The sequence below is a fragment of the Cherax quadricarinatus genome, chromosome 38 (assembly GCF_038502225.1).
Source record: "Cherax quadricarinatus isolate ZL_2023a chromosome 38, ASM3850222v1, whole genome shotgun sequence".
In the NCBI taxonomy this organism is placed as follows: Eukaryota; Metazoa; Arthropoda; class Malacostraca; order Decapoda; family Parastacidae; genus Cherax; species Cherax quadricarinatus.
The window spans coordinates 31,175,298-31,200,050 of record NC_091329.1 but is presented as its reverse complement, the minus strand read 5'-3'; the positions used below and the strand labels follow the sequence as shown (position 1 = coordinate 31,200,050).

The window sequence follows — 24,753 nt, the reverse complement described above, 5'->3', positions numbered from 1 at the left end:
TGAGAGAGCCACAAAATTTGATTAACACAAGCCTATCCGATGTTATCCTGACGCCAAATGACTTCGAACAGGCGATAAATGACATGCCCATGCACTCTGCCCCAGGGCCAGACTCATGGAACTCTGTGTTCATCAAGAACTGCAAGAAGCCCCTATCACGAGCCTTTTCCATCCTATGGAGAGGGAGCATGGACACGGGGGTCGTCCCACAGTTACTAAAAACAACAACAGACATAGCCCCACTCCACAAAGGGGGCAGTAAAGCAACAGCTAAGAACTACAGACCAATAGCACTAACATCCCATATCATAAAAATCTTTGAAAGGGTCCTAAGAAGCAAGATCACCACCCATCTAGAAACCCATCAGTTACACAACCCAGGGCAACATGGGTTTAGAACAGGTCGCTCCTGTCTGTCTCAACTATTGGATCACTACGACAAGGTCCTAAATGCACTAGAAGACAAAAAGAATGCATATGTAATATATACAGACTTTGCAAAAGCCTTCGACAAGTGTGACCATGGCGTAATAGCGCACAAAATGCGTGCTAAAGGAATAACAGGAAAAGTCGGTCGATGGATCTATAATTTCCTCACTAACAGAACACAGAGAGTAGTCGTCAACAGAGTAAAGTCCGAGGCAGCTACGGTGAAAAGCTCTGTTCCACAAGGCACAGTACTCGCTCCCATCTTGTTCCTCATCCTCATATCCGACATAGACAAGGATGTCAGCCACAGCACCGTGTCTTCCTTTGCAGATGACACCCGAATCTGCATGACAGTGTCTTCCATTGCAGACACTGCAAAGCTCCAGGCGGACATCAACCAAATCTTTCAGTGGGCTGCAGAAAACAATATGAAGTTCAACGATGAGAAATTTCAATTACTCAGATATAGTAAACATGAGGAAATTAAATCTTCATCAGAGTACAAAACAAATTCTGGCCACAAAATAGAGCGAAACACCAACGTCAAAGACCTGGGAGTGATCATGTCGGAGAATCTCACCTTCAAGGACCATAACATTGTATCAATCGCATCTGCTAGAAAAATGACAGGATGGATAATGAGAACCTTCAAAACTAGGGAGGCCAAGCCCATGATGACACTCTTCAGGTCACTTGTTCTATCTAGGCTGGAATATTGCTGCACACTAACAGCACCTTTCAAGGCAGGTGAAATTGCCGACCTAGAAAATGTGCAGAGAACTTTCACGGCGCGCATAACGGAGATAAAACACCTCAATTATTGGGAGCGCTTGAGGTTCCTAAACCTGTATTCCCTGGAACGCAGGAGGGAGAGATACATGATTATATACACCTGGAAAATCCTAGAGGGACTAGTACCGATCTTGCACACGAAAATCGCTCACTACGAAAGCAAAAGACTTGGCAGACGATGCAACATCCCCCCAATGAAAAGCAGGGGTGTCACTAGCACGTTAAGAGACCATACAATAAGTGTCAGGGGCCCGAGACTGTTCAACTGCCTCCCAGCACACATAAGGGGGATTACCAACAGACCCCTGGCAGTCTTCAAGCTGGCACTGGACAAGCACCTAAAGTCAGTTCCTGATCAGCCGGGCTGTGGCTCGTACGTTGGTTTGCGTGCAGCCAGCAGCAACAGCCTGGTTGATCAGGCTCTGATCCACCAGGAGGCCTGGTCACAGACCGGGCCGCGGGGGCGTTGACCCCCGGAACTCTCTCCTGGTAAACTCCAGTTCGTCATTGTAGGAGCTGCCTGCAATCACCGGTTCATCAACACGCAAGTTATACTTTTGTATCAATCTATTCACATATTGCACGGTTAAATAATTTCCAGTAGTTCCTTCATGAGTTAGCCCAAATCACCGACCAGATATGTTTTAAATAAGTGACCCACTGATCGGATCCGACTGGTTCCGAACCCTTGGCCGGTCCGAACCCTTGACTGGTCCGAACCCTTGACTGGTCCGAACCCTTGACTGGTCCAATCCCTTGACCGGTTTCAAACGGATTCGTTGGACGATAAAGCAGACTGTAAACAGACGGGGTATTATACGTCCTTATCAAGCACAAACAATAAATATAAAACAGGAACGGACACCAGTAAGCTGTCCTAATATACAAGTACAGTTAGAAATAGAAATACAAATAGCCAGATCTTCGCTTTAAGGAGGTTGTTAGCAGAATATTCAAGGGGTTACTAGTAGAATTACGGTAAATCAGCCATTGAAATCACGATATGAAACTCAGTGTAGTCTGCAGTCAATCAAACAAACGGGCTTCCACATGGATAACTTGCCATTTTTGTGAAAATTGGTGTCACGCCCCTTGTGCAGATATCCAAGAACTATCTACAAGCAGTATTAAATCAGGGAAGTGTTTTTGGGTATGCCCAAATGAGATCAATCTGTGGACTAAAATCACATTGGTATTAAAAGATTATAACATAAAGGAGCCTTCATAGAAAACCTCGAAGCATTCTACAACAGATGGGAAAACCAAAAATCTGGGCTGGATCGTATCGCCCTTGGTGCTGGCCATGTAGTCCGAAACTGCAAGGCTGGAGGTGCTGTCCTGGGAGACAGTAATGGTGAAGCTGGAGGTGCTGTCCTGGGAGACAGTAATGGTGCAGCTGGAGGTGCTGTCCTGGGAGACAGCAATGGTGCAGCTGGAGGTGCTGTCCTGGGAGACAGTAATGGTGCAGCTGGAGGTGCTGTCCTGGGAGACAGCAATGGTGCAGCTGGAGGTACTGTCCTGGGAGACAGTAATTGTGAAGCTGGAGGTACTGTCCTGGGAGACAGTAATGGTGAGAATGGAGGTGATAGTGGTTGCCCATCGTGTCATCCGTGAAGCTAAACGCAACTGTCAACTGCAGTATGTTTCTGCCGTTACTTCGGCTTCCTCTATGAGTGCAGTTCGGAAAAGGGTACGGAAATCGATGGTGACCTGTGGCCTGGTGGCAAAAGCTCTCATTTCGTACGCTGAGTGTCCGGGTTCGATTCCCAGCAAGGGTGAAAACATTCCGCATGTTTCCTTACACCGATTGTCTATATTTGCTCATCAGTAAAATGGCTATCTGGGTGCTAGTTGACTGGTGTGGGTCGCATTTCGGGATAAAACTGACCTAATTTGCCCGAAATGCTTTGCATAACAAGTGGCTTTCTATATAGCATGTCACTGATGTCAGCTTCCAAGACCGCTTGAAGTTGCCACAGAGATTGGACATCATCTGGTCTGTATCTCTCATGGACTACATCTATGCCCCTCGTTTCTTTCCTCCAAGTCTGCAAGAGAGTGACTGCCTTTAGACTTGTCTTCTAGCAGAGGCGAGTCTATCTAGAACTGGAGTCAACACTTTCCACTTGCCGATCGTCAGCAGCTGGGACTGACGACATTCATATTCGTCTGCTTCAGCATTTTTATCCGTTAGCCCTTGCAGTTCTCTTAAGTCTTTTTAGTCTTATATGGTCGCAAGGAGTTCTTTCCCAGCTGTAGAAAACTGCCCTTCTTCTGTTTGTTCGTAAACCAGGTACTTCGGGTCGTGATGCCTCACTCTCTTTCCATTGCTTTTACTGTTTGCAAGCTGATGGAACGTGTAGTAAATAGACGTTTGGTGTGGTATTTAGACACACACGCTAGTCAATTTGGCATTCGTAAGGGCCGCTCTGCTATTGACCTCTTACTTCGCTTAATATGTACGTACGAAATCCTTTGCATGTAACCACTACTTGGAGACCTGGAGTTTAACTGGAGTTCCAGGGGTCAACGCCCCCACGTCCCGGTCTGTGACCAGGCCTCCTGGTGGATCAGAGCCTGATCAACCAGGCTGTTACTGCTGGCTGCACGCAAACCAACGTACGAGCCACAGCCCAGCTGGTCAGGTACCGACTTTAGGTGCTTGCCCAGTGCCAGCTTGAAGACAGCCAGGGGTCTGTTGGTAATCCCCCTTATGTATGCTGGGAGGCAGTTGAACAGTCTCGGGCCCCTGACACTTATTGTATGGTCTCTTAACGTGCTAGTGACACCCCTGCTTTTCATTGGGGGGATGTTGCATCGTCTGCCAAGTCTTTTGCTTTCATAGTGAGTGATTTTCGTGTGCAAGTTCGGTACTAGTCCCTCTAGGATTTTCCAGGTGTATATAATCATGTATCTCTCCCGCCTGCGTTCCAGGGAATACAGGTTTAGGAACCTCAAGTGCTCCCAATAATTGAGGTGTTTTATCTCCGTTATGCACGCCGTGAAGGTTCTCTGTACATTTTCTAGGTCAGCAATTTCACCTGCCTTGAAAGGTGCTGTTAGAACAAGTGGTATACAGTCTGTTCTTCGTATCTTTCTCCTCGAACATTATAGATTCCATATGTTGCATTTCTGTTATCTTCCTTACTACCACCTCTTTTCTTACTAGATAATTTTAATGCTCATTATTTCCTCTCGGAAAGGGGGGAGGGGCTCTAACTGTGACTCTGTGATCAGTTAGAGCAGTGGTTCCCAAACTTTTTCAGCTTGTTACCCAATTTAACATGCCACATAAAGCATGTTACCCCTTTCACAAAATGTTGTTATTATTGATATATATGGCTAAAAGTGAACGTATACAGCCTCGCATACTCTGCTAATCCTAGCAAAACCATTGAAAACGTAAGAACCACACATACATTATATATAAAATTAATAATAGCTACAAATTCACAGTAACAGAGGGTAAATACTAACTATATACTGCACAGGGCAGTACACATACATACCAGCTTATGTCTACCTCGGCTGATGCTCACAGATAAACTGACAGTGTGAAATAGAGGCAGCCTCAGGAAGTGAGTGACGCGTACTGGACAGGTCGATCTGGGCTACTGAGTGACTTTTGTCCTGAAGCATACTTGTCAAAATACTTTTGGGTTTCCACACACTTAGCTATATATTTCTTCTTTTCTAATACTGTATATTAGTTTTTGATGTTTATTGTTATTTGGTTTAACTTTATTACTTACTTATAATAGGTTTACTTTACAACTTTATATACTAAGACAAAGTTAACAATAATCCTCATACCGGGTACCGCATTGTTTTCTTGATTTTCAGAATTCATAACTTTTTTTTCTGTCACCCCCTCCATTACCCCCCAAAAATGGTTAAATTACCCCCAGGGGGTAATTTACCCCCAGTTTGGGAACCACTGAGTTAGAGACTCTTCTCACTTCTCTTCCATGTTTTAAATACGGGTACTCCCACACATTTTGATCCTCACACTCAATTTCTCTTTTGAAGTGGTCTCTCAGTTTGCTCCTTCTTAACTACACTCAACTTTACCTAGTCTGTGCTCCCAGATTTACATGACAGCGATTATTTTCCTATCCTCCTCACTTCCCATTCATATTCTGGCCCTCCTCGAAGACCACGTTAGCAGTTTTAACAGGCGAATTTGGACCTTTACTCATGTCAAATTATTTTTAGTGAGGAACCTTCTTTGTCGCCTACAGATGAGCTATTACAACTATTTTTGACTTTGATTTTAATATGGTTTCACATCCAGTCTCTCAGACCACGAGCAGACACTCTCAGAAATGCGTGGCTTCGTGGTCTCCAGATTGTACTCGTGCAGTACGGTTGAAACATGCTACATGAGGCTGATATCAATGCTGAGAGACCACTTCAAAAGAGAAATTGAGTGTGAGGATCAAAATGTGTGGGAGTACCCGTATTTAAAACATGGAAGAGAAGTGAGAAGAGTCTCTAACTCAGTGGTTCCCAAACTGGGGGTAAATTACCCCCTGGGGGTAATTTAACCATTTTTGGGGGGTAATGGAGGGGGTGACAGAAAAAAAAGTTATGAATTCTGAAAATCAAGAAAACAATGCGGTACCCGGTATGAGGATTATTGTTAACTTTGTCTTAGTATATAAAGTTGTAAAGTAAACCTATTATAAGTAAGTAATAAAGTTAAACCAAATAACAATAAACATCAAAAACTAATATACAGTATTAGAAAAGAAGAAATATATAGCTAAGTGTGTGGAAACCCAAAAGTATTTTGACAAGTATGCTTCAGGACAAAAGTCACTCAGTAGCCCAGATCGACCTGTCCAGTACGCGTCACTCACTTCCTGAGGCTGCCTCTATTTCACACTGTCAGTTTATCTGTGAGCATCAGCCGAGGTAGACATAAGCTGGTATGTATGTGTACTGCCCTGTGCAGTATATAGTTAGTATTTACCCACTGTTACTGTGAATTTGTAGCTATTATTAATTTTATATATAATGTATGTGTGGTTCTTACGTTTTCAATGGTTTTGCTAGGATTAGCAGAGTATGCGAGGCTGTATACGTTCACTTTTAGCCATATATATCAATAATAACAACATTTTGTGAAAGGGGTAACATGCTTTATGTGGCATGTTAAATTGGGTAACAAGCTGAAAAAGTTTGGGAACCACTGCTCTAACTGATCACAGAGTCACAGTTAGAGCCCCTCCCCCCTTTCCGAGAGGAAATAATGAGCATTAAAATTATCTAGTAAGAAAAGAGGTGGTAGTAAGGAAGATAACAGAAATGCAACATATGGAATCTATAATGTTCGAGGAGAAAGATACGAAGAACAGACTGTATACCACTTGTTCAAGTAGATGGTGGCAGCAGTGTAATGCAGCGATATATGAGAGAGTATACCGAGTATGTGTGGTATACCGATGCATACGAGAAGTTCCCTTTCATTCAAAGTTCCATCGGGATAAGGATCCGATGCAATAAAATATAGCCCAAGACGGGACGGATAATAGTGGAGCGCAATTTAGGTTTTTGTAAACAGACACAAACAGGTACCTCCGAGGTTTGCGGCCACTTAGTAACTCCAGTAACAAAGTCATGATGTAAGACTGTCATGGCGTAAGTGAAACCTTCTTTTTCTATGAGACAGTGAATTTCTTGTTCTTTTAAATAAACCTGACAACGGCGATAATAAGCTGGGTGAGCCTCATTACAATTAAGGCTGTAAGATGTATTGACATAGTCGGCAGTACCAAAGACTGGGAATTTTGCCATAGACCTGCAATATTTCATTGGGTGAACGACACGCCAGCAATTTCAATACTGTTGTTGTGTAGGGATCGACTCTAGGACTTGTAAACGGTATCCTCCAATACTGACTGAAGATGGAAGTTCTCTACAATCAAAAGTTAAGCTAGCTACATTGCAGGAGGAGTGTCTCCACCTGCAAGCTGGTGGTACATAAGTTTCCACTTTGAGAATTGTGAGGTCGTGGAGACCAAGTTGCTCCAGAATGTCAGTATCACATGCCCGGACATCACGTTCAACAAAGGTATGAGTAAGTAAGCAAGTTTATTCAGGTATGCACAAATACAGTTACATAGAGAGGAATGATCTCATCAACAGCAGCCAACATGCTTTCAGGGACGGGAAATCATGTGTCACAAACCTACTGGAGTTCTATGACATGGTGACAGCAGTAAGACAAGAGAGAGAGGGGTGGGTGAATTGCATCTTCTTGGACTGCAAGAAGGCGTTTGACACAGTACCACACAGGAGATTAGTGCAAAAACTGGAGGACCAAGCAGGGATAACAGGGAAGGCACTACAATGGATCAAGGAATACTTGTCAGGAAGACAGCAGCGAGTCATGGTACTTGGCGAGGTGTCAGAGTGGGCACCTGTGACCAGCGGGGTCCCACAGGGGTCAGTCCTAGGACCAGTGCTATTTCTGTATTTGTGAACGACATGACGAAAGGAATAAACTCCGAGGTGTCCCTGTTTGCAGATGACGTAAAGTTGATGAGAAGAATTCATTCGATTGAAGACCAGGCAGAACTACAAAGGGATCTGGACAGGCTGCAGACCTGGTCCAGCAATTGGCTCCTGGAGTTCAATCTTACCAAGTGCAAAGTCATGAAGTTCGTGGAAGGGCAAAGAAGACCGCAGACGGAGTACAGTCTGGGGGGCCAGAGACTACAAACCTCGCTCAAGGAAAAAGATCTTGGGGTGAGTATAACACCAGGTACATCTCCTGAAGCGCACATCAACCAAATAACTGCTGCAGCATATGGGCGCCTAGCAAACCTCAGAACAGCATTCCGACATCTTAATAAGGAATCATTCAGGACCCTGTACACCGTGTACGTTAGGCCCATATTGGAGTATGCAGCACCAGTTTGGAACCCACATCTAGCCGAGCATGTAAATAAACTAGAGAAAGTGCAAAGGTTTGCAACAAGACTAGTCCCAGAGCTAAGAGGTATGTCCTACGAGGAGAGGTTAAGGGAAATCAACCTGACGACACTGGAGGACAGGAGAGATAGGGGGGACATGATAACGACTTACAATATATTGAGAGGAATTGACAAGGTGGACAAAGACAGGATGCTCCAGAGACTGGACACAGTAACAAGGGGACACAGTTGGAAGCTGAAGACACAGATGAATCACAGGGATGTTAGGAAGTATTTCTTCAGCCACAGAGTAGTCAGTAAGTGGAATAGTTTGGGAAGTGATGTAGTGGAGGCAGGATCCATACATAGCTTTAAGCAGAGGTATGATAAAGCTCATGGTTCAGGGAGAGTGACCTAGTAGCGACCAGTGAAGAGGCGGGGCCAGGAGCTTGGACTCGACCCCTGCAACCTCAACTAGGTGAGTACAACTAGGTGAGTACAACTAGGTGAGTACAACTAGGTGAGTACAACTAGGTGAGTACAACTAGGTGAGTACAACTAGGTGAGTACAACTAGGTGAGTACAACCCCAAAAAGTTAGACAAAGTGACTTATTTCTATTGGAGTCCTTTTAATACCTATTATTTTACTATGAAGGAGATAATATCTTATTATTATTCTATAAAGGAGGCAGAACTACGGTACCACTGCAAGAAAATGTTTTTTCGAATTATGACAGGAATATAGTGTGAGTTAAGAAGGGAAAGATTGTGAGCCTGGCCACCATTATACACCCTGACGATACCTGCATCACTCTTAAGAGCATGAAATTAAATTTTTTGACCAACATAGTGCAGGAGTGTCTTGCTGATACTGTGGTCAGAAAGATAGTCCAATGTTAGGTCCAATGACCTAACATTATTTAAGTATATATTCAGCTAAACTTTACTAGTAAGGATTTTAAATTTTAGTTATTTGTTTTGCAATCCCGAAATATTATTACAATTCATTGTTACGAAACAGTAAACAATGTGTTAAACGAGAATAAATTACCTTAACTCTACCATGATTTGGAGAAGTTTAAGAAGATTAGTTGTGTACAATACCTCTTATTTTTTCCTAAATAAGGACAAAGGAAAAAGCAAAAAATGTTAAAAAAAAGGGGGGGGGGAGAAGTAGCTTCTAGTAGGAATGAAAGAGTGTGAACCACTCCCCCCCTCCCCCCGGGCCCAAAAAGACCTCAGCATAACCAGTAGTGTAGATATGGCATGGAACCCTTGTCATACCCCACCTTTTATACCTGTAAACCAGCAATACAGGATGGCAACTTCACATCACCGAGCCACCTCCGTGGACAAAAGAGAGGACAGTCAGAAACCTGCTATAAGACAGGTTTCCGACCTGCCACGAGGCAGGTTTCTGTTGCCATCTCCCTGAATCCGACGTGCAGCCTCCAGAGATACACTTGTCACCCAAAAGACATCACAAGCCACCCCCCTCTGGAAGATCGGAGAAGGACAGGGACATCCCCTGATGATCCAGATTCCACGGCGAACTACAGTAAAACCAAGGACCTTAATATAATGCGACGGACAATGGTACCCGTCCGCCAACCTAGGGGTTAGAATTCCCGAGGGTAGGACCCCAAAGGCCAAAAGTAGGAAAGGGAGGAGAGGGAACGAGAAAGGAGGGATGGGATGGATGGAGTAGGTACGGGGTGTGTTGTAAACACAGGTGTATAATGGCCTGCATACCTTGGCCTGGCCCTAATGCGATAAATAGTGGAGCAAAAAAAAAAAAGACATCAGAGGTTATTTGATTTGTATTTCCTACAACAATGAAGAAGCTGTTTACAACATGTGCACTATTACACTATGTACAACACTATAAGAACAAATGTATAACACAGTGGTCAAAGATGTAACAAGCAAGAGCCAGACGAAGTACAGTGAGTGACCAGCAGCCCAGACAAATCTGCCAATACTCATGTCACAAGTAAACAACATTGCTTCACAGTTCTGGCGGGCTTGTCTGTGACTGGCTGATGAACCGAGACACTGGTATAACGACGGGACCTTTACTGTATTGTTAAGCCCTTAGCACCTGGTTCACTGGCCGGGAGGCAGCTAAGCCCTTAGCGCCTGGTTCACTGGCTGGGATGCAGCTAAGCCCTTAGCATCTGGCTCACTGGCTGGGATGCAGCTAAGCCCTTAGCGCCTGGTTCACTGGCTGGGATGCAGCTAAGCCCTTAGCACCTGGTTCACTGGCCGGGAGGCAGCTAAGCCCATAGCATCTGGCTCACTGGCTGGGATGCAGCTAAGCTCTTAGCACCTGGTTCACTGGCCGGGATGCAGCTAAGCCCTTAGCACCTGGTTCACTGGCTGGGAGGCAGCTAAGCCCTTAGCACCTGGTTCACTGGCCGGGAGGCAGCTAAGCCCTTAGCACCTGGTTCACTGGCCGGGATGCAGCTAAGCCCTTAGCACCTGGTTCACTAGCCGGGAGGCAGCTAAGCTCTTAGCACCTGGTTCACTAGCCGGGAGGCAGCTAAGCTCTTAGCACCTGGTTCACTAGCCGGGAGGCAGCTAAGCTCTTAGCACCTGGTTCACTAGCCGGGAGGCAGCTAAGCTCTTAGCACCTGGTTCACTAGCCGGGAGGCAGCCTATATGGGAGGGTGACATATGCCGAATAAAATGCATCATACTTCTAGTATGCCACAAGGGGGATTTCGGTGGAGGTAATTAGGTTCGGTCGGAGGAAGAAGACCGAAGGGTCCAATTCCTCAGACCAAAAGCCTCTTCACCACTCCATACAGCCCCCTCTTGAAGAGGTGTTCGACTGAATCCTGTTGTGCAGACGAAACTTTTCGGTAATGAAGATGTCCAAGTGCTGCAGACATGTCTTATTCTTCACCTTGACGATATATAACACGAGCAGGTTAAGAAATGCATCTAGAATCAGAAACATCGTGTTTCGACATAGTATAAAGTTCAGAGTCAATAATGAACAGCAGAGAAGAAAGTGTATAATCAACTCTAATACACATACGTAATTAGCAATAATGCAACTCATTTCATTATTCATTTCAGTTATGAGACAATGGCTGGATGAGCTGCAGTCCAACATCACCTCGGGTAAGTGATTGTTGTATATTCGACCTACAATGGTCAATATTAAAATACGTTAAGAATTAGGGTTAACTGTAACTACTAGTGATACAGATTCAATAGAAACATGAGCACCAACTGATGCTCAGTTGCAAAATGCTATTCAATTGAGCATCATGCTTTTTCAATCTCATACAGAGGTGACAGACACTGGCGACAGTGGAGGAAATGGTGAACTTTTAAGTTATGTCCCGTTGCTTTAATAGCTGTTAACACTTAGCCTTCCATAGTGAAGAAACTCTCATGGGTGAGACTGGAGTAATGCAACTGTCATGGGTGAAACTGGTGTAAGGTAATTGATGTCATGGGTGAAACTGGAGTGAAGTAGCTGTCATGGGAGAGACTGGTGTAACTGTCATGGGTGAAACCAGTGTGAAGTAACTGTCATGAGAGAGACTGGTGTAAGGTAACTGTCATAAGAGACTTGGATAAGGTAACTGTCATGGGTGAGACTGGTGTAAGATAACTGTCATGAGTGAGACTGGTGTAAGATAACTGTCATGAGTGAGACTGGTGTAAGATAACTGTCATGAGTGAGACTGGTGTAAGATAACTGTCATGAGTGAGACTGGTGTAAGATAACTGTCATGAGTGAGACTGGTGTGAGATAACTGTCATGGGTGAGACTGGTGTAAGATAACTGTCATGTGTGAGACTGGTGTAAGATAACTGTCATGAGTGAGACTGGTGTAAGATAACTGTCATGAGTGAGACTGGTGTAAGGTAACTGTCATAAGAGACTTGGATAAGGTAACTGTCATGGGTGAGACTGGTGCAAGATAACTGTCATGAGTGAGACTGGTGTAAGATAACTGTCATGAGTGAGACTGGTGTAAGATAACTGTCATGAGTGAGACTGGTGTAAGATAACTGTCATGAGTGAGACTGGTGTAAGATAACTGTCATGAGTGAGATTGGTGTGAGATAACTGTCATGGGTGAGACTGGTGTATGATAACTGTCATGTGTGAGACTGGTGCAAGATAACTGTCATGAGTGAGACTGGTGTAAGATAACTGTCATGAGTGAGACTGGTGTAAGGTAACTGTCAGAAGAGACTTGGATAAGGTAACTGTCATGGGTGAGACTGGTGCAAGATAACTGTCATGAGTGAGACTGGTGTAAGATAACTGTCGTGAGTGAGACTGGTGTAAGATAACTGTCATGAGTGAGACTGGTGTAAGATAACTGTCATGAGTGAGACTGGTGTAAGATAACTGTCATGAGTGAGACTGGTGTAAGGTAACTGTCATGAGTGAGACTGGTGTGAGATAACTGGCATGGGTGAGACTGGTGTAAGATAACTGTCATGTGTGAGACTGGTGTAAGATAACTGTCATGAGTGAGACTGGTGTAAGATAACTGTCATGAGTGACACTGGTGTAAGGTAACTGTCATAAGAGACTTGGATAAGGTAACTGTCATGGGTGAGACTGGTGTAAGATAACTGTCATGAGTGAGACTGGTGTAAGATAACTGTCATGAGTGAGACTGGTGTAAGATAACTGTCATGAGTGAGACTGGTGTAAGATAACTGTCATGAGTGAGACTGGTGTAAGATAACTGTCATGATTGAGACTTGTGTAAGATAACTGTCATGGGTGAGACTGGTGTGAGACAACTGTGATTGGTGAGACTTGTGTGGGTAACTTTCATGGATGAGACCGATGTAAGGTAATTAAGAACATAAGAACATGAACATAAAGAAAGAACACTGCAACAGGCCTACTGACTCATGCAGAGCAGGTCGATGCCCCAGCCCCCACCCCCGATTAACCCAATTACCCACCCAGTCTGGTCACCTCCACTCAAGGAAGGAGCACGGCGCCAGATCCAGCAGTACAAGCTAGTCAAGTCCAACTCACACCCACCCACACCCACTCATGTATTTATCTAACTGTCATGGTTGAGACTGGTGTAAAGAAACTGTCAAAGGTGAGACTAGTGTAAGGTAACGGTCATTGGTGACACTGGTGTAAGGTAACTGTCATGGGTGAGACCGGTGAAGGGTAACTGTCATGGGTGAGACTGGTGTTCGGTAACTGTCATGGGTGAGACAAGTGTAAGGTAACTGTCATGGGTGAAACAAGTGAAAGGTAACTGTCATGAGTGAGACTGGTATAAGGTAACTGTCACCTGTGAGAATGGTGTGAGATAACTATCATGGGAGAGACTGAAAGGTAACTGTCATGGGTGAGACTTGTGTAAGCTCTCATGGATGAGACTGGAGTGGGGTAACTGTCATGGGTGAGACTGGTGTGAGGTAATTGTCATGGGTGAGATTGGTGTGAGACAGCTGTCATGGGCGAGACAGGTGTAAGATAACTGCCATGGGTGAGATTGGTGTAAGATAACTGCCATGGGTGAGACTGGTGTGAGATAACTGTCATGGGTGAAACTAGTGTGAAGTAACTGTCATGGGTGAGACTGGTGTAAGATAACTGCCATGGGTGAGACTGGTGTGAGATAAATGTCATGGGTGAGATTGGTGTGAGACAGCTGTCATGGGCGAGACAGGTGTAAGATAACTGCCATGGGTGAGATTGGTGTAAGATAACTGCCATGGGTGAGACTGGTGTGAGATAACTGTCATGGGTGAGACTTGTGTACGATAACTGCCATGGGTGAGACTGGTGTAAGATAACTGCCATGGTTGAGACTGGTGTGAGATAACTGTCATGGCTGAGACTGGTGTAAGGTAACTGTCATGGGAGAGATTGGTATAAGGTAACTGCCATGGGTGAGACTGGTGTGAGGTAACTGTCATGGGTGAGACTGGTGTGAGGTAACTGTCATGGGTGAGACTGGTGTGAAGTAACTGTTAAGGGTGAGACTGGTGTGAGGTAACTGTCATGATTGAGACTGGTGTAAGGTAGCTGTCATGGGTGAGACTGGTGTAAGGTAGGTGTCATGGGTGAGACTGGTGTAAGGTAACTTATTGGTGAGACTGGTGTAAGGTAGCTGTCATGGGTGAGACTGGTGTAAGGTAGCTGTCATGGGTGAGACTGGTGTAAGGTAGGTGTCATGGGTGAGACTGGTGTAAGGTAGGTGTCATGTGTGAGACTGGTGTAAGGTAGCTGTCATGGGAGAGACTGGTGAAAAGTAGCTGTCATGGGAGAGATTGGTGTAAGGTAACTGTCATGGGTGAGATTAGTGTGAGGTAACTCTCATTTGTGAAACTGTTACAAGGTAACTGTCATTGGTGAGACTGGCGTGCAGTAACTGTTATGGGTGAGACTCATGTAAGACAACTATCATGGGTGAGACTGGTGTGCAGCAACTGCCATGGGTAAGATTGGTGTAAGGTAACTATCATGGGTGAGATTGGTGTAAGGTAACTGTCATGGGTGAGACTGGTGTAAGGTAACTGTCATGGGAGAGATTGGTGTAAGGTAACTGTCATGGGTGAGATTAGTGTGAGGTAACTGTCATTTGTGAAACTGGTACAAGGTAACTGTCATGGGTGAGACTGGCGTGCAGTAACTGTTATGGGTGAGACTCATGTAAGACAACTATCATGGGTGAGACTGGTGTGAAGAAGCTATCATGGGAAAGACTGGAGTGAGATAACTGTCATGGGTGAGACTGGTGTGAGGTAACTATCATGGGTGAGACTGGTGTGAGGTAACTATCATGGGTGAGACTGCTGTAAGGTAACTTATGGGTGAGACTGGTGTGAGATAACTGTCATGGGTGAGACTGGTGTGAGGTAACTGTCATGTGTGAGACTGGTGTGAGGTAACTATCATGGGTGAGACTGCTGCAAGGTAACTTATGGGTGAGACTGGTGTGAGATAACTGTCATGGGTGAGATTGGTGTGAGGTAACTATCATGGGTGAGACTGGTGTGCAGTAACTGCCATGGGTGAGATTGGTGTAAGGTAACTATCATGGGTGAGACTGGTGTGCAGTAACTGCCATGGGTGAGATTGGTGTAAGACAAATATCATAGGTGAGACTGGTGTGCAGTAACTGCCATGGGTGAGATTGGTGTAACGGTAACTATCATGGGTGAGATTGGTGTAAGGTAACTGTCATGGGTGAAACTGGTGTAAGGTAACTGTCATGGGTGAGATTGGTGTAAGGTAACTGTCATGGGAGAGATTGGTGTAAGGTAACTGTCATGGGTGAGATTAGTGTGAGGTAACTGTCATTTGTGAAACTGGTACAAGGTAACTGTCATGGGTGAGATTAGTGTGAGGTAACTGTCATTTGTGAAACTGGTACAAGGTAACTGTCATGGGTGAGACTGGCGTGCAGTAACTGTTATGGGTGAGACTCATGTAAGACAACTATCATGGGTGAGACTGGTGTGAAGAAGCTATCATGGGAAAGACTGGAGTGAGATAACTGTCATGGGTGAGACTGGTGTGAGGTAACTATCATGGGTGAGACTGGTGTGAGGTAACTATCATGGGTGAGACTGCTGTAAGGTAACTTATGGGTGAGACTGGTGTGAGATAACTGTCATGTGTGAGACTGGTGTGAGGTAACTATCATGGGTGAGACTGCTGCAAGGTAACTTATGGGTGAGACTGGTGTGAGATAACTGTCATGGGTGAGACTGGTGTGAGGTAACTATCATGGGTGAGACTGCTGTAAGGTAACTTATGGGTGAGACTGGTGTGAGATAACTGTCATGGAGGAGACTGGTGTGAGGTAACTCATGTGTGAGACTGGTGTCAGGTAACTCATGGGTGAGACTGGTGTGAGGTAACTGTCATGTGTGAAACTGGTGTGAGGTAACTATCATGGGTGAGACTGCTGCAAGGTAACTTATGGGTGAGACTGGTGTGAGATAACTGTCATGGGTGAGACTGGTGTGAGGTAGCTATCATGGGTGAGACTGCTGTAAGGTAACTTATGGGTGAGACTGGTGTGAGATAACTGTCATGGAGGAGACTGGTGTGAGGTAACTCATGTGTGAGACTGGTGTCAGGTAACTCATGAGTGAGACTGGTGTGAGGTAACGTATGGATGAGACTGGTGTAAGGTAACTGTCAAGGGTGAGACTGGTGTGATGCAGCTGTTATGGGCGAGACTGGTGTAAGGTAGCTGTCATGTGTGAGACTGCTTAGGTAACTTATTGGTGAGACTGGTGTAAGATAACTGTCATGGGTGAGACTGGTGTGAAATATTGTCATGGGCGAGACTGGTGTAAGGTAGCTGTCATGGGTGAGACTGTTGTAAGGTAGCTGTCATGGGTGAGACTGGTGTAAGGTAGCTGTCATGGGTGAGACTGGTGTAAGGTAGCTGTCATGGGTGAGACTGGTGTAAGGTAGCTGTCATGGGTGAGACTGGTGTAAGGTAGCTGTCATGGGTGAGACTGGTGAAAGGAAGCTCTAATGGGAGAGACTGGTGTGAGATAACTGTCATGTATGAAACTGGTGTGGAGTAACTGTTATGTGTGAGACTCGTGTAAGATAACTATCATGGGTGAGACTGGTATGAAGTATCTATCATGGGAAAGACGAGTGAGATAACTGTCATGGGTGAGACTGGTGTGCAGTAACTGCCATGGGTGAAACTGGTACAAGGTAACTGTTATGGGTGAGACTCATGTAAGATAACTATCATGGGTGAGACTGGTGTGAAGTAGCTATCATGGGAAAGACTGGAGTGAGATAACTGTCATGGGTGAGACTGGTGTGAGGTAACTATCATGGGTGAGACTGGTGTGAGGTAACTGTCATGTGTGAGACTGGTGTCAGGTAACTTATGGGTGAGACTGGTGTGAGGTAATTGTCATGAGTGAGACTGGTGTGAGGTAACGTATGAATGAGACTGGTGTAAGGTAACTGTCAGGCGTGAGACTGGTGTGAGGTAACTGTCGTTGGTGAGACTGGTGTAAGGCAACTGTCATGAGTGAGATTGGTGTGAGGTAACTGTCGTTGGTGAGACTGGTGTGGGGTAAATGTCATGGATCAGACTGGTGTCAGGTAACTGTCATGTGTGAGACTGCTGAAAGGTAACTTATGGGTGAGACTGTTGTAAGATAACTGTAATGGGTGAGACTGGTGTGAGGTAACTCATGTGTGAGACTGGTGTGAGGTAATTGTCATGAGCGAGACTGGTGTGAAGTAACGTATGGATGAGACTGGTGTAAGGTAACTGTCATGGGTGAGACTGGTGTGAGGCAGCTGTTATGGGCGAGACTGGTGTGAGGTAACTGTCGTTGGTGAGACTGGTGTAAGGCAACTGTCATGAGTGAGACTGGTGTGAGGTAACTGTCGTTGGTGAGACTGGTGTCAGGTAACTGTCATGAGTGATACTTGTGTGCGGTAACTGTCATTGGTGAGACTGGTGTGAGATAACTGTTGTGGAAAATACTGTATATATTTCCCGGAAATGCAGTGTATGTAAATTGATGGCTTATATTGTATTTAATAAAAATTATATTATAAAAAATGGGAAGCTCTGCGCCTGCGCAGACGAGAGTACTGGTTATTGTGTTATGAACTAGGCAAGAAAACGTTAGTGAAAACAAGAAGATTTTTCGTCGCTCTAGAGGTTATATTGGACTTACAACTCTCAAATTGGAGCCGAAATTGTTGGATGTGCATTTCTGCATAATTTGAGTATCAGGCGACACGACAGGACAGCTCCAAGAACCTCAGATAAGTCTGTTTATGAAAGTTAAGACACATGTGCAACATCTGGATATCTTTATTGTAGACGTTTCGCCATCCAGTGGCTTTATCAATACTGATTCTAGGACATAATAGGAAGACAGTAGAACTATATACAAAAGATGAGGTAATCCGTCCCTCGGCCTTGGAGTTAGTGTTCACAGCACCGTTCACGATGCTGTGAACACTAACTCCAAGGCCGAGGGACAGATTACCTCATCTTTTGTATATAGTTCTACTGTCTTCCTATTATGTCCTAGAATCTGTATTGATAAAGCCACTGGATGGCGAAACGTCTACAATAAAGATATCCAGATGTTGCACATGTGTCTTAACTTTCATATTGTCGGTATTTTATACCTTTCTTATACACAAGTCTGTTTATGTTGTAACTCTGGCCAGTGTTATTTTCATGAATATAGACAATGAGGTTTTTGAGTATGATACACAGTAATCTCCAGTCAAATTGGTGAGTGATATTAAGATACATTCTCCTTCTGTTATATAAATGTGTATATATAATCATTTATTAATTTTAATATACAGTCCAAAAATTTATATATTTACCAGAATTCCTGGTGATGCATATTTTATTTGTAATTAATAGGTCTAGAGTAATTTGTGGATATGACAGTGGTAGGGATTGAAGGGAGACATTTTTTGCGACCAGCGTGTCCCAAAATTCCTACTTGTCTATGTAACTTTGATAAATAATAGTTATCTTTGTTACCATTTACTGGTATGTACCTTATGATTTACATCCCGGTAAATGTAATTTTCCACATGTACCACTGTGACCACTATCAACACTAGTACCACTGTCACCACCATCAACGCCATTACCACTGTACTATCATCAACAGTAGTACCACTTTAACCACTATCAACACTAGTAGCACTGTGAACATCAACACTAGTACCACTGTGAACAACAATAGAACCACAATGACCAACACTAATACCACTGTGACCACCATCACTACTACAACTGTGGCCATCAACACCAGTACCTCTGTGACGAGCATCAACACTAGTACAAGTGTGACAACACCAGTCTCACCCATGACAATTACGCTACAGTCTCACCCATGACAGTTACACTACACCAATCTCACCCATGGCAATTATGCTACACCAGTCTCACCCATGACAGTTACCTCACACCACTCTCACCCATGAGAGTTACTTCTCACCACTCTCACCCATGACAGTTACCTCACACCAGTCCCACCCATGACAGTTACCAAACACCCGTCTCACCCATGACAGTTGTCAGCATAGTTGCTGATCCCCTGAATATATATATGTTATCCGAGTATCAAAGTTAGTACCATTCATATGTTTTACATACACGACCCCTTGCTAGGCTCAGTGACTAGCTTGTGTGACGTCACATGATGCCAATGTGAGTGCTACGCTCCCGGCCCTAGGCTTCACTTCCCTGTAGTCCTAGCACGCAACAGGACAGGCCAGCCTGGGCTCCCCCTTCTCACACTCTGCAATATAGTGCAACCATCCAAAAAGTGTGTTTAACTCCAACCATCACATATCCACAAACCCACCCAACACAGTTATCTTACACCAGTCTCACCCATGACAGTTATCTTACACCAGTCTTACCCATGACAGTTATCTCACACCAGTCTCACCCATGACAATTACCTCACACCAGTCTCGCCCATGACAATTACCTCACACCAGTCTCGCCCATGACAGATATCTTACACCAGTCTCACCCATGACAGTTACATCACACCAGTCTCACTCATGACAGTTATCTCACACCAGTCTCACCCATGACAATTACCTCACACCAGTATCGCCCATGACAGATATCTCACACCAGTCTCACCCATGACAGTTACCTCACACCAGCTTCACCAATGACAGTTACCTTACACCAGTTTCACCCATGACAGTTGTGGAAAATTACATTTATCTGGATGTAACTCATAATGTACATACCAGTAAATGATAACAAAGATTATTATTTATCAAAGTTACATAGACAAGTAGGAATTTGGGACGCCTAGGTCACAAAAAATGTCCCCCTTCAATACCTACCACTGTCATATCCACAAATTACTCTAGACCTATTAATTACAAATGAAATATGCATCACCAGGAATTCTGGTAAATATATAAATTTATGGACTGTGTATTAAAATTAATAAATGATTACATATATTCTCCTTCTGTTATATAAATGTGTATATGTAATCATTTATTAATTTTAATATACAGTCCACAAATTTATATATTTACCAGAATTCCTGGTGATGCATATTTCATTTGTAATTAATAGGTCTAGAGTAATTTGTGGATATGACAGTGGTAGGTATTGAAGGGGGACATTTTTTGCGACCAGCGTGTCCCAAAATTCCTACTTGTCTATGTAACTTTGATAAATAATAATCTTTGTTATCATTTACTGGGATGTACATTATGAGTTACATCCAGATAAATGTAATTTTCCACAACTGTCATGGGTGAAACTGGTGTAAGGTAACTGTCATGAGTGATACTTGTGTGCGGTAACTGTCATTGGTGAAGCTGGTGTGATGTAACTGTCATGGGTGAGACTGGTGTAAGATATCTGTCATGGGCGATACTGGTGTGAGGTAATTGTCATGGGTGAGACTGGTGTGAGATAACTGTCATGGGTGAGACTGGTGTGATGTAACTGTCATGGGTGAGACTGGTGTAAGATATCTGTCATGGGCGATACTGGTGTGAGGTAATTGTCATGGGTGAGACTGGTGTGAGATAACTGTCATGGGTGAGACTGGTGTGATGTAACTGTCATGGGTGAGACTGGTGTAAGATATCTGTCATGGGCGAGACTGGTGTGAGGTAATTGTCATGGGTGAGACTGGTGTGAGATAACTGTCATGGGTGAGACTGGTGTGATGTAACTGTCATGGGTGAGACTGGTGTAAGATATCTGTCATGGGCGAGACTGGTGTGAGGTAATTGTCATGGGTGAGACTGGTGTGAGATAACTGTCATGGGTAAGAGTGGTGAGAAGTAACTCTCATGGGTGAGAGTGGTGTGAGGTAACTGTCATGGGTGAGACTGGTGTAGCATAATTGCCATGGGTGAGACTGGTGTAGTGTAATTGTCATGGGTGAGACTGTAGCGTAATTGTCATGGGTGAGACTGGTGTTGGTCACACTGGTACTAGTGTTATGCTCGTCACAGAGGTACTGGTGTTGATGGCCACAGTTGTAGTAGTGATGGTGGTCACAGTGGTATTAGTGTTGGTCATTGTGGTTCTATTGTTGTTCACAGTGGTACTAGTGTTGATGTTCACAGTGCTACTAGTGTTGATAGTGGTTAAAGTGGTACTACTGTTGATGATAGTACAGTGGTAATGGCGTTGATGGTGGTGACAGTGGTACTAGTGTTGATAGTGGTCACAGTGGTACATGTGGAAAATTACATTTACCGGGATGTAAATCATAAGGTACATACCAGTAAATGGTAACAAAGATAACTATTATTTATCAAAGTTACGTAGACAAGTAGGAATTTTGGGACACCCTGGTCACAAAAAATGTCCCCCTTCAATACCTACCACTGTCATATCCACAAATTACTCTAGACCTATTAATTACAAATGAAATATGCATCACCAGGAATTCTGTAAAATATATAATTTTGTGAACTGTATATTAAAATTAATAAATGATTACATATACACATTTATATAACAGAAGGAGAATATATCTTAATACCGCTCACCAATTTGACTGGAGATTACTGTGTATCATACTCAAAAATCCTGCCTAAATATATATAGAGAAAACTGGCCAGAATCTTAACCTAAATAGACTGCTTATCTCAGGTTCCTGGAGCTGTCCTGTCGTGTCGCCTGATACTCAAATTATGCAGAAATGCACATCCAACAATTTCGGCTCCTATTTAAGAGGTTTTAAGCCCAATATAACCTCTAGAGCGACGAACATTCTTCCTCTTTTCACAAACGTTTTCTTGCCCAGTTCAAAAAAATGGCATCTCCTTGTCTGCGCAGGCGCAGAGCTTCGCATTTTTTATAACATAATTTTTATTGAATACAATATAGGCCATCAATTTACATATACTGTATTTCCGGAAAATATATATAGTATTTTCCACACTGCGGCCGGGCGGAGTTCATTGCTAAATGACTCGAATTACTCCTTCCTTTAGGAGACGATTCCAGCCAGTTCTGGCTTGAGTGGCTGTTCTCCTAGTAGGTCTTACTACGATTTCATCTTCCTGCATCACTTGGTCAGCATTACCTTCCATATCACTCGTGTCACTTTCCCTTAGATTTTCATTTACATTTAATTGAATGCCATTTAATTCCAAGGGAATCAATTTATTAACTGTTCATAAACTTTTTTGGCCACTACACAACACTTTCACATTCCAGACAACACCTTGTGCATTTGGGTACAATGTCAATACTTTGTGCAGAGGCCACAATGTTCGATGTTGTTCAGTATAAATTAACACAATGTCACCTGGTTCAATGTTTTGTCGATTTACTGCCTCTGTCATACCATAAAAGTGTCCACGTAGTGTAAGAAGATATTCCTTATGCCACACATTAGACCAATGATCAATTACTTTATTTAACATTATAAATTTATCACACAACACTGACGCATCATTGTAATCTTCATCACTTTCTTCCGGATTATCTCTATAGACAGGGCAGCTTCCAATTTCCTTCCACACATTGAGGTGTTAATACATCTGCATCAGGTGTATCACTCATGTACAAGAGATTTTCCGCCTCCACTAACACTGCATGGAATTCTTCCAAATCAATTCTCTTCCAGTGCAGTACTTTACGGAGACAACTTTTCACTGTGTCTATAAGTCTTTCGTACAGCCCCCCCTGCCAAGGGGCTCTAGGAGTAATGAATTTCCAGGTACACCCTCGTTGGGTTAACAAAGATTGAACATCGTTACTATTATTTAATTCTATCAAGTGTTGAACACCTGCTACAAAATTTGTGGCATCCGAAATCATCAACCTCAGACAGCATCTCCTAGCTGCAAATTTTCGAAACAGCTGTATAAACTGTTCTGCAGACAAGTCCTGTGCCACTTCTAAATGAACTGCCCTAGTAGCAGTACAGGTGAACAAACATACACTTTCAGTGAAACACCATCTGAAGTACCTGTTAAAATTATTGGACCACTCTAGTCTACACCTGTTACATAAAATGGTTTCACTAATTGAACACGCTCCTTTCGCAATGGTGGAGGACCTGGGTACATATAGGATCTGGCATCCACACTGCAACATATTACACAAGATTTAATCACCATTTTTACACTTTGCCGTCCTTGTGGAATCCAGAAAGTTTCCCTAACACAATTTAAGGTATCTTGTACCCCACCATGCATTACATTTTTATGGGCATTTAGAACAATTAAATTTGTTAGATGATGAGTTTTGGGCAGTAAGATAGGGTGTTTAGCATAATCACCCAATTCAGCATTTTGTAACCTACCTCTGCACCTAATTACATTGTTCTCTAAATACAGCCCAAATTTCTCTATTATGGAACCTTTCACAATTTTTCTTTCCATCATCAATTTAATCTCATTTCCATAGATTTCTTCTTGTACCCTCTTTATCCAATATTCAAGAGGATGTGAAAACTTATATGAGATATTCATCTTGTTTAGAAATTTAAACACCAACTTAGTTTCATTGATTAGTCTGGATAAAGAAGAATGCCTATTTATATCAATAGCTAAGGAAGGACAAACTATTGGAGTGGTGGCCACAGTAATTTCAACAGGAGCAATATATGCCTTTTGTACAGGCCAATTAGCTTTATTTACCAACCAGCTCGGTCCTTTAAACCATGATACAGCATTTACAAATTTAGTATAAGATAAACCTCGAGACAAGAAATCAGCTGGATTCTCCTCACCAGGTATATGATTAAATGTTAACATATGCTGACCCAAACTATTATATTTCTCTTGCATCTGATTAATTTCAGCGACTCTGTTTTGTACGTACACAATTTTACTGTTTCCATTACGAATCCATTGTAAGGATACCTCATTATCAGACCAGATTACAGTGTCACTAATATTTATCTCTTGCAACTTATTTCTTATTAGCTAATTTGACACCTACATAAATGGCTGTTAATTCCAACTGAGGTAAAGTACGTGATTTAATTGGAGACACTTTATCTTTAGACATTAGAGAAATAACACTATTACATTGAAGGTAAGCAACTGCTCCATATGCCAATTTTAAAGCATCACAAAAAATGTGGAGTATATTTATCCTGTCTGGATTGGCCACCTGGCGTGGGAACTCCAACATTGGAATTTTTTCATAATCACCAATTAATTCATCCCACATGTTAATGAATTCATCAGGTAGAGTTTCATCCCAAGCACATTTAAGTTTCCATGCTTCTTATATTAATAATTTCCCTCTTATAGTAAATGATTGACACTAAACCTAGTGGATCAAAACATTTGGAAACTTCAGCAAGACTCTCATAGTTATTGGGCATACTGTAATTATTAGGTTTTAATATTAACAAATCTCTCTAAGTATCACAAGTTAATCCCAATACATTACTATATTTTGACACTTCATCTCCAGGGTAATCTTTACTTATTTTGTCCTTTAATTTGAATGAATTACTATTCCATTCTCTCAGAGGCATATTTGCACTTTGCATTGTTTTATTAGCCTCTCCATAAGTCATTAACAGTTCCTCTTCAGTTGACGTCACACCCAGGAAATTGTCCACATAAAATTGTTTGCTCATTACTTTACTCAATGGACT

General features: G+C 43.2%; 1 protein-coding gene across 1 annotated transcript in view; it reads left to right on the top strand.

Moving 5' to 3' along the window:
* The window catches only part of LOC128693088 (techylectin-5B-like), a 252,419-nt gene that overhangs the window by 5,404 nt on the left and 222,262 nt on the right, over window positions 1-24,753 (top strand). The window contains exon 2 of the mRNA XM_070092220.1: window positions 11,227-11,271. Within this exon, the coding sequence (XP_069948321.1) occupies window positions 11,227-11,271 (45 nt within the window). The remainder of the gene's footprint in view (window positions 1-11,226; window positions 11,272-24,753) is intronic.